The sequence below is a fragment of the Colobus angolensis genome, unplaced genomic scaffold, assembly GCF_000951035.1.
Source record: "Colobus angolensis palliatus isolate OR3802 unplaced genomic scaffold, Cang.pa_1.0 Scaffold113, whole genome shotgun sequence".
NCBI lineage: Eukaryota > Metazoa > Chordata > Mammalia > Primates > Cercopithecidae > Colobus > Colobus angolensis.
Window position 1 is genome coordinate 2,464,271 of NW_012112364.1, and position 10,703 is coordinate 2,474,973.

The 10,703-nt window shown below is 44.4% G+C and overlaps 1 protein-coding gene across 1 annotated transcript in view; it reads right to left on the reverse strand.

The window, feature by feature from the left end:
• The window catches only part of ATP8A2 (ATPase, aminophospholipid transporter, class I, type 8A, member 2), a 560,732-nt gene that overhangs the window by 151,105 nt on the left and 398,924 nt on the right, over positions 1-10,703 (reverse strand). The window contains 2 exon segments of the mRNA XM_011958629.1: positions 8,742-8,849; positions 10,296-10,352. Coding sequence (XP_011814019.1) covers positions 8,742-8,849; positions 10,296-10,352 — 165 coding nt within the window.

Here is a 10,703-nt window from a genome sequence, read left to right on the forward strand (position 1 = left end):
GATCTCCTGACCTCGTGATCCGCCCGTCTCGGCCTCCCAAAGTGCTGGGATTACAGGCTTGAGCCCCCGCGCCCGGCCAGTTGCATATATTAAACACATTTTCATGAATATGTTTTGCCTGGTATGTAGTAACTGTGATATGGAAGGGAAGTGCTAGGAAGGGAAGGGCGTGATCCCTTTAAATGATGCAGAAGGTGGGAAGGGCATGGTCCCTGGCTAGGGCTCCACCCCCAGGCCTGTGTCCAGGGACCTAGGTGAGGACAGGCATTTTTGTTTTCCTGCCCAAATGTTGTATTTTCCAAGACCACCCTGACCTGCCACGCTCCCATCCTGTGCCTACTAAAAAACCAAGACCCTAGCAGGCAGACACCCTGGTGGCTGGACGTCGAGAGGAACACATCGGCAGGGGAACGCTGGGCGGCTGGATGTCTACAGGAATGCACGGACAGGCACCAGCGCACCGTCAGGCCACCTAGCGCCAGAATGACACACAGTTTGGCCGGAGCCGTTGGAGGACAAGCCGGGCTGCCAAGCAGCTCAACTCCAGGGAAAAACCAACTCCCTTCTGGCTCCCCCATCTGCTGAGAGCTACCTCCATTCAACAACATCTTGCACTCATTCTCCAAGCCCACCTGTGATCCGATTCTTCCGGCACACCCAAGGCACGACCCTGGGATACACAAAGCCCTCTGTCCTTGTGACAAAGTAGAGGGTCTCATTGAGTTGGTTAACACAAGCAGCTCACGGACAGCTAAACTAAAAGAGCACCCTGTAACACACGCCCACTGGAGTTCAGAAGCTGTAAACACTCACCCCTAGACACTGCAGTGGGGTTGGAGCCCCACAGCCTGCCCGTCTGTACGCTCCCCTAGAGGGCTGAGCAGCGGGGCACTGAAGCAGCGAGCCACACCCCTGCCACACGCCCTGCCAGGGGGACGACAGAACTTTTCTCATTTCAATTGTTTAATAAACATTACCTACTGTTACTGACATGAGCTATTTTCCTTAATTTCCCTATTAAAGCCTAAGATAGATATTATCCCCTTCATATACCTGAAAAACAAGCTCAGAAATAACGCAAGTATGGATATTACAGATAATAGACTTAGCTTCCTAAATGTCTTAGGCATTAGCTTAATTTAGTTCAAATCCTACTTTCACAGTTACAATTTGCACTGAATAGGAAAGAAATCGGATTCGGGTCACTTTAATCCAGGAGGATTCCGGAGAATCCAGAGGCAATTAGGATAATGGGAGTTATGTTCCCATCACTGCCTGTGGAAAGAATCTGAAACCACTTTAAGGAGCTTCCAACTTAAAAAAATACACTTTCTCCTTTGTTTTTAACCAGAAGGAGAAAAACAGAAACAAGTTGGCATTATATGTAACAATGACAAAAGCCATTTTCTGACAGAACTGTTGTCTGATGGACGCCTGAGTATTCTGATTTTAGAACCCAAATATTTACAGGCTGTGAGAACTCACCTAGCTAGCACTGCCCAACTGAATGTTTCTGATTTTTCTTTTTATTACCAATGAAGAGGGTTTTTTTTTTTTGGTTGTTGTTGTTATAGTTTTGTTTTTGATTCTAGGGCTTGCCTCAGAAAGGGACTGGTGTTGGGAGCCTTCTAGGAAGGAAATGCACACAGACGGGGGACCCTGGGGTGCAGGCGACAACAGTCACAGGTGCAGCAGAAGCCAGGAAGTCGGTGCCGTCTTAACTTCGCTCACCGTGCTTTGCATTCAGATGAGGACGTCATCCACAAACACTGTGTTACTTCTTGCAAACGAGTCTCACTATTCCACAAAATGTACGAGTTTAAAAGCCAAAATGTAAATTGGACATCAAAGAATAACTGGGCCAATTTCAATACTCAAGAAAACTGTACAGAAAGATGTCACGATGTTATTTCCAACCGAAAGGCGAGTCTCTGCCGATGAGACTTCCTCCTGGACGAGGCTGACCGCTCCTCACCAGCCATGCCACCGGCTTCTGAAACTTGAGGAAAACTGGACCGAGTCTATTCAATATTATATTAAAGATTAATTCCAGTAAGCATAAGATATGCTTATTAGTTGTTTTCTGGAATGTTACTAAAAAACTAATAATTGTAATGCTAAAGTAATTTTTACCAGCTCCTTAACCAATCTGTAACTTTGAGTATAATACGACAGTTTAAACATGCTAAAGCCCTAAGCTTGTTTTTAAAAAGCGTCTATTTCCTTGGCTGAGGAAGCTAAGGGAACATCCCAACACCCGCACTTGGGTGAAGAGACGCTTCCTTGTCAAGGGCTGCCCACAAGGCCAGGCGGCACACAGGAAATGCCCACAAGGCCAGGCAGCACACAGGAAATTCTCACTGAGCGCCCCACCTGGGATGGGCTTCGAGGCTGGCTTCACACAGTGTCTCAACAATCGCAGAGAGACTTTCGGAGTCCTTTACTTGTCAAATAAAAAACAATCCAACAATAAAAAAGAGGCTTTTGTTTTTGTTTGCCGTTCTGTCTTCCTAGTCCATCTTTCAGGCCGTAGGAGGGTTCTGAGGGTGGTTTTCCTCCTGTGCCTGAACCATTCCCAGCATCACAGCAGCAGCCACGTGGCTCAGCCGGGAAAGCCAGCTCTTTCATGGATTTGTTTTAGGAGCAAACTCGTTGCTATCCTAGAAGCCCCCAGCAAGTGTCTCCCTGTGTCTCCTTCAGGCTTCCTGACCCGCTCACTGCGGCAGCAGGGACGGAATGAAGCTTTCCCCTGGACTTAGGGGTGGAAGTCACATCAGTGAATACACACTGGGCACCCTTAGGAAAGGGTGAAGGAGGATGGATGGATGTGGGACAACCAAACATGCCCCACACCACAGACCTTCACCTGAAAACAGGTCATCTTCCTGACCCTCAGGTGGATTCCTCCACTTAAGCTCCCATCCTCCAGAGACATCCTGGAATGGGAGCTGAGCAAAGATGGCCGCCTACCTGACATCACCCCAACTTCTCAGCTTACCTCCTAGAGCACGTACAACTGCGAAACTAACATCAGTCTTTGCAAGTTTCATGTGGAATATACCTAGGCCTGCTATAAATCCAGGGGAGATGATTGGGGAAGATGAAGAATTAATCACTGATTCACTGAGGGCAAACCATTCCTCCCACTGTTTACTTTTGGTTCACCGGGGTTTGCATTGTGCGTACACAAGTGTGTACATAAAACTCAAAAGTAAACCCATTCCTGTATTTAGAACGAAAAAAAAAAACAAAACAAAAAAAAGCCTGTCCTATTCCAGAAACTGGCTGGAGTCAGGAGCTTGGCACTGCAGGCAGAGTTGCAGATTATATGCTTTGAAGTCAAAAAGATTTTTCCCCTCTCTTACTAGCAATGAAAAGAACTTTAAGAGAAAAGCAGCAAAAGTTAGTGAGGATAATTTTTCCATGGTGAACAATTTCATGTCTTGTGGTGTAATTCCCTGTTTTGAAAGCTAGCTGCTCTGAAGGCGGTCACCATCACCAGCTGGCCGTCTTATACAACCACTCAACATGAGCAATCACTCAGCTGTATCTTCAGTGTACCACCTTCTCCTGTAACACCCAGCAAGAGCTAAAACATTCTAATAGAGTCATATTTTAGGCGTTTTAAAGCAGTGGTTCTCAAACTTTAAAGGGAAGAATCACCTGGAGATTTACTAAAGCCAAGATGCTGGGGCTCCACACCCAGAGTTTGCAATTCACTATGTGTGTCTGTGTATGTGTGTGTCTGTGTACATGTGTGTCAGTGTGTGTGTACTGTGCGTCTCTGTGTGTGTCTATGTGTGTGTCTGTGTGTGTCTATGTGTCTGTGTGTGTGCATGTGTGTCTATGTGTGAGTCTGTGCGTCTGTGTATGTGTGTGTATATGTGTGTCTGTGTGTGTGCATGTGTGTCCGTGTGTGAGTCTGTGTGTCTGTGTATGTGTGTCCTGTGTGTCTGTGTATATGTGTGTCTGTGTGTGCATGTGTGTCTGTCTGTGTATATGTGTGTGTGCACGTGTGTCTGTGTGTGTCTGTGTATATGTGTATCTGTGTGCATGTGTGTCTCTGTGTGTGTATATGTGCGTGTCTGTGTGTCTGTGTGTCTGTGTATATGTGTCTGTGTGTGTCTGTATATGTGTGCCTGTGTGTGTCTGTGTCTGTGTGAGTCTGTGTGAGTCTGTGTATATGTGTGCGTGTGTATGTGTTTCTGTGTGTGTCTGTATATGTGTGTGTGTGTTTGTATGTGTGTCTGTGGATGTGTGTGTGTGTGTGTGCATGTATGTCTCTGTGTATGTGATTGCCTGCACATATTTTTGTGTCTGTGTATATGTGCATCTGTGTGTGTATGTCTGTGTGTATGCACACATGTCTCTGTGTATGTGATTGCCTGCACATATTTTTGTGTGCGTGTCTGTGTGTGTGTATGTGTGTTTGTGTATATGTGCATCTGTGTGTGTATGTGTATGTATGTCTCTGTGTATGTGATTGCACATATTTTTGTGTGTCTGTGTATATGTGCATCTGTGTGTGTGTGTGTGCATGTCTCTGTGTGTGTATGTGACTGCCTGTACATATTTTGGGGGTGTGGGGGCTGTCATTTTGACAAGCAACCCAGATGATTTGGATGCAGATGGTCAATAGACCTTACTGAAAAATATCCCATTTAGAACCTATAAAATGTTAAAATTCTTTCGCTAAAAGAATTTGAAATTTAAATCACAGCAATATTCTTATTGATGAAGGTTCAAAAACAGTTCATCACTCCAGGAAAAAGAAGAGCATGCATGTTTTAGATTTCCCACTAGCCTATTACATCTTCATCACAATCCTCTAAAGTAATCAGGGTGGGTGGCATTATTCTGACTTTGCTGATTAGGAGATTAATGCAAGTAAAATGATTTGCCAGTGGTTACATAACTTATCATAGCTGGGGCATGAACACAGCCAGGACTCCGGACTCTTGAACAGAGGTCAAGTAAGATGGCGTTCCCTCCAGTACCACTAAAGTCAGAGGTGTTGGGAAAAGCATGAAGAAAACAGAAACACATTTCCTGACCTGGTCTAGGATTAAGTTTCCCTCATCTTTCCAACTCAAAGCTCTACTTCAGCAGGCAACTTTGGGGCAGGCGGTGAGCTAAGGGATTCTGTCATTTTCCACCTTTAAGTATTTGCTTTGGGGACCCATATTCTATCTAACGGTTATGCTATGAGGGAAAGAAAAGCACCTGGCCCCCTACGGAAAAACATCATCACGTGTTTTCCATAGCTGAGGACTGGCGTTCCCCGGGACAGACACAACCCAAGTTTTTAATTTACTATAAATCCAAGCTTCAAAAGAGAAAAGTGGAAAAACAGGGTGCCCCTTAAAATCCCACAAATGTGGTGTATTTTCAGGAGGGGAAGGATGCAGATGACTTCTTTGATTTCAGAAACTTCCACTGGGACTTCCTGACATGTTGTCTGGCTGGGTTTCACATACCATCTCATGAGGTGATTTAGGGAAGATAAAGACTCTTTGATAGCATAGAATAACTCAATTCTATAGCTCTTCCTTTCCTTTGCCCTCAAGGGAAAGCCCGCATTCTCCCTCGTGACAAAAACTCCAAATATAATGGACAAGACAAAGACATATTTAATCAAATTAGTTTAGGAAACCCCCGGCAGAAACAATGCATCTTTTCAATGGCTGAAGATGTTATGAATAGACAGAATGGTTTGTGTGTCAAATCTGGTTCTGGCTTCTGAGTGAGAAATGCCGTTTGCTATTAGGCACTAAGTTAATTCTAGAACTTCATATAACCAGGTTCACTTGCCCAAAACCTACTGTTTAGTGAACCATAAAAAACGGTTTATAAAAATCACTAGAAGCATTCTTCAAATAGTCATTTTAAAAAGTGGCCTTTTCCTGGAATACCCTTTACTCCTAAGCATTTACCAATCTAGACTCCCAGGAATGAACAGGGCGTGGGCATGTTTTTAGTAATTCCCCAAAAGAGCCAATTCCTTTTACTGACTGCACCTGAACCCAGTTCCTGTGTCTTTTTATGACAGCATATAAGTCCTCCTGAGCCAGCAGGAAGGCTTTCTGAGACTTCAGGCTAGTCTTAGCCACTCTCCACCCAAGCAATCCTTCAAAAGCGTTTAAAACAATGTTTTGTAATACTTCCCTGCCATGTTTCAAAGAATGAACAAAGCGCTGAGTGAAAATACAGAGTGGCAGACTGCAGGTGAAACAGTATAAAGGTTGGCTGTGCCACTAAAGTTACACATGGTTTCCTGGCCCCCTTTACCCACTTGGAGCCCCCTGCCCTGGAGGTAAACTAGAGATGACACACGGTTCTTTAGACTCAGACAGCAGAGTACCTGCTCGGAAGTCCGGCCACTGGAGAACCACACTAAACCTCTCATTTACTGCCTCATGAAAACCTCAGTTTCACCTAGCTATCCTCTATTTCACATCGTTATCATTTGCTTCATGGGAACCAACCAATAAAGTCATTAAAACGACATGTTTCAAATGAAAATAAGCTTTTACAGAGAAGTGAAATGTGGTTGAATATGATCACTTCTTTGCTTCTGGATGGCAGAAACAGCTCACTAAATGTCTGCTGGAAGAGTCCTTAAATATGTGAATGTCCCCATTAATCTGAGCCTTCTAACCATACAGACCATCATGCTTGTGCGACTGGCACAGTGAAAATGTCGGCACCTTAGTAGCTGCATGATCAGCCTGGTCCTTCTGCAGTTGGAAAGTCGGTATCTCGATGGGAATGGGAGGTGGCAAGCAGCCTAACTTACGCACATTTGGAGTTACTGAAGTACACATGGCTCCCCGGCACAGCTCTCTGTCTAGGGCACAGGAGGGGCTTTCAAAGGAATGGGCTTTTTCTGTCAGCCACACGCCAAGAGACCCCCGTCCTGTCAGCTGTCACTCTAATTTAGAACACTGTCTATGGCCATCGGCCGAGGCCCCATCTATTGTCCAGCACCATAAAATTCCCCAGATGAAATATTCATCACAGCAGATCCATCCTGAACCAAAAGGAAGAGCACACAAAGCAGATATTCTAAGCACCAATGCCTTACCAAAGGATCGTTGTCTTGTAGTGGATACTTTTCTTGGTTTGCTTTTTTGTGGGGATCAATCACATTGCTTTAAAATAGAACTGATTGATGTAAACACAAAATACCTTTGTTGGAAAATGCTCATTTTGCTACACAACAATCTTCTGGGTTCATTGAATGCCCTCTAATTTCCTCTACTGTCTGGATTTGGAAAAAAACTGAAAAGCATGTTGTATGTTTGTCCTCTTTCCTTACAGAAAGCAAAGATGCACTAGACGGCATGCAAGCCCACTCCCACAGGACAGGTCCGTCCCGCTCAGCACCCACACTCAGTGGAGGTCTCAGACAACGTGAGCTATGAGCTGACAGAGCTACCAGGTGAAATGGCAAATAATGCTACCCTGGGCTATCTCACAAGAAACAGCTGCTAGACATGGTCCACACTTGGGTGGACCCAGGAGGTTTTGTTCATGTCTACAGAGTAAGCAAGGCAGAGATAGGAGCCAGGTGTACCATGCACAGGCCTGGCCCTGAAGTATGTATCCTGGGGCAGGAACACCAATGGAAGCCTGACCCACAGTTCCCCTCCCATTCTGGGCTCTGTGCACCGGCACAAGCGTCCCTGCAAATGTGGGCGGGAACACCGGTGCAAACATCATCTACTCAGTGCACAGCCTTGCAAACAGCTGCCCCTTTGGCCCAGGAGTGTACACACTGGCCTGGATATGGAGAGAGGACCAGGCAGGCCTGGGCAGTGGGCCTTTGGCTGTTTAGGAAGGAAACAAGGGGTCCTGGGAGCCCAGAGAATAGGTTACAAGTGGGAAGACCGACTCTGTGCCTCACAGCTTTTCACTCCATGCCGAGGAACACGCCCAGCCGCAGAGGCCCCTAAAGTGCAGGGCCCAGCAGCCTCTTGGGGTCACAGTGCTGGATGTGGGCAACCCCAGGGTGGGGTCTGTGGGGTGGGCTTGGAGACCTGGGCCTGCACAGCTTCCTTGGTAAACTGAGGGGGTGTGGACCACAGGATTATCAGCTCATTCCTCTCCACACCCAATACTGTGGGATTATAGGATACAGTTTGTCACTGTTGATGGCTCAATCTTATGCACTGGACAAAGATCATATGAAAGAAAAAATAAAAAACATTAAAATGAGTGTAAAGGTCTTTAATCTCAGCCTCTCTAGTTCAAAGAGATGAGCAACAAGAGATTCTGGTTTATCCATGATCTGGTTCATAGAGCTGTTAGATTCATCTCTCACAGATGACCCAGCAGAGTATAACAACAAACCAGAGTACAACATCAAAACTGTAATTGACATAATCACTGGATTAGGAACCATTCAAAATAGCTCCAGTTTTCAAACTGTATATATTGGTACTGTGTGTAATTAACATATAATTCATTATGGAAATGTGGGCATGCCAAAGAGCCAGAGGATTTAAATTGACAGTTTTCGTAACACCTGAAACCTCAAATGCCGTTTCTGTGGACTGGAAGACCTCTTCCAGGTGCTTTGGTTTGGTTTCTCTCCTGATAGATTCTGATGGAAGCAGGTAGGACCAGCCTCTCCTGAAGCTCATCGTGGTTGTAAGACACACAGCACCTGCTCACCCACCCAGGGAGAAACACTGCTGTCACAAGACACAGAAGCCACACTCCCAATCAGGAGTACTTACCTGTCCTCTCATATCTGGAGCAATGGGAATGGTGGGCCAGATGGTGGAGTAGATGCCAAAAAACACCAGCCAGGTCAGCATGCTTCCCCAGACAGCCAGATGACTGAACTGCAGAGGGAAACAGACACTCAGACAGGCTTCTCGACGGGCCTGGCAGGTTCACTCCAACTCCACTTGCTGCAGAATCCTTGCATCCAAGCTGCCTTTCCTTATGGAAAGATGTTGATGACTCACCAGTTAATGGGAAGTTCAATCTTTTTAATTGCCATATCTCAGAATGTTTAACAATGAATTCAAGTAATGAATGTCCCCAAAGTACCCTGAAGATAAAGGTGCTTTTGCTGTCACAGGTGACCTTATTCTAAGATTTCTCCCGTAGTGACGGTGGGCCCCTCTCAGTTCATAGCAAGTGTTTGCTCCAACCTGTGGCTGTCTTACAATAAGGACTCATTAATCTGGCAACAGAGTGGCTGAACAGAAAAAATAAATAAGATGCTTTTATTTATCATTTCAAGACTTTGATCGTTCCGTTCCTTTAGTCAAGTTTTTTTTATTTTTAAATCTGAAATGGATGTTGCCTCTTAACAATGCCCCTTTAAGCACCTACTGAGTTGTTCATTTGTTCTTCTTTGTCCTCTTAATATGATGATCCTTGACTTCTTTCTCTCTTCACACCCCACAATCTAATCCATGTGCAAGCTCTGTTAGCTTTTAGAAAGATAAAATGAATCCAGACTCTGACCACTTCTCACTACCTCCTCCTCAAACATCCTAAGCGAAGTCATCATCACCTCTGACCGGGATTAACTGCCACTGTCTCTAGGGGATTCCTGATTCCTCATTGACCTCCCACCTCATCCCCATTTTTCTTAGCAGAGCATTTAAACAGCAGCCAGGTCATGACACTTTGTGAGAGACACACATGAAGCTTTGGTTGTAATCTTTAAATGCTGGAAATAAGCAAAATGTCTAAAAGGAGAGAGTGATGAAATAAATGATGGAACGTCTCTAAAACGGAACACTCTTTAATCAAGAAAAATAACTTTGTTGAATTGTATTTTAAGGCGCAGAAAATGTGCCTAATATATATTTACATTAAAAGGGATTATGAAGTCGTATGTTTTATAACGTATCATCTTATTAAAACACACACACACATGCAGACACAGAACAAAGTCTGGAAGGCTCTACAGGAAACCATTAGCAGTGACTGTCTCTTGGTGGTAAAATTATGGACATTAAATGTTTTTTGTCCTTCTATATTTTCCATATATGTGTGTGTGTATATATGGTTTTTGTTTTTACAATGAGCATATACATTTGAAATGAGATGACTGTTAATAGTTTAGAGCTGTATTATGTGCCAAGCAAAGGAATCACCAAGAGACTTTGGATTACAAATTTACCCTGATAAAGATCAAACCACAATTTTTACACAGAAAATCTGAAAGAAGATAGCCGGATGTTGCTTATTGTTTCCCCAAAGCTTAAAAAGAAACCATAGCATGAAAAATATCTATACTGAACAGATTAACAATTCTAGAGAAAACTTACTTTAGTCCAAGCTGTGGTCTCCAAGCCAGCTTTCAGACAAACAGTGACGACAACATACTGTGAAAACAAAAAGCAGTTTGGAAAAACATTATTCTCAATGAGTTACTTTCACTTTCCATGAGAAATCCCATCTCTCCACTCCAGAGCTAGTTTCCCCAAGGCAGCTCTGGTTTGAAAGTATGAGCCATGTCAGTAGCTAATCCTCTAGGGGTTATTTTCAGGGAACATACAGGCAGATTCACTTCCAGAAGAGCTTTCGTTCTAGTAACAGTCTTTCTCATAAATAATAGTTTTGCCCTTTTCTTAGCTTGGGAGAAATTGCCTTCCTGAGTGTTGTTTTCCTTTGCAGGCAGGTGTAAAACGGTCGTTTGAAGAATGGGGAAATCTGTTAACCACCTGTCCAGAAAC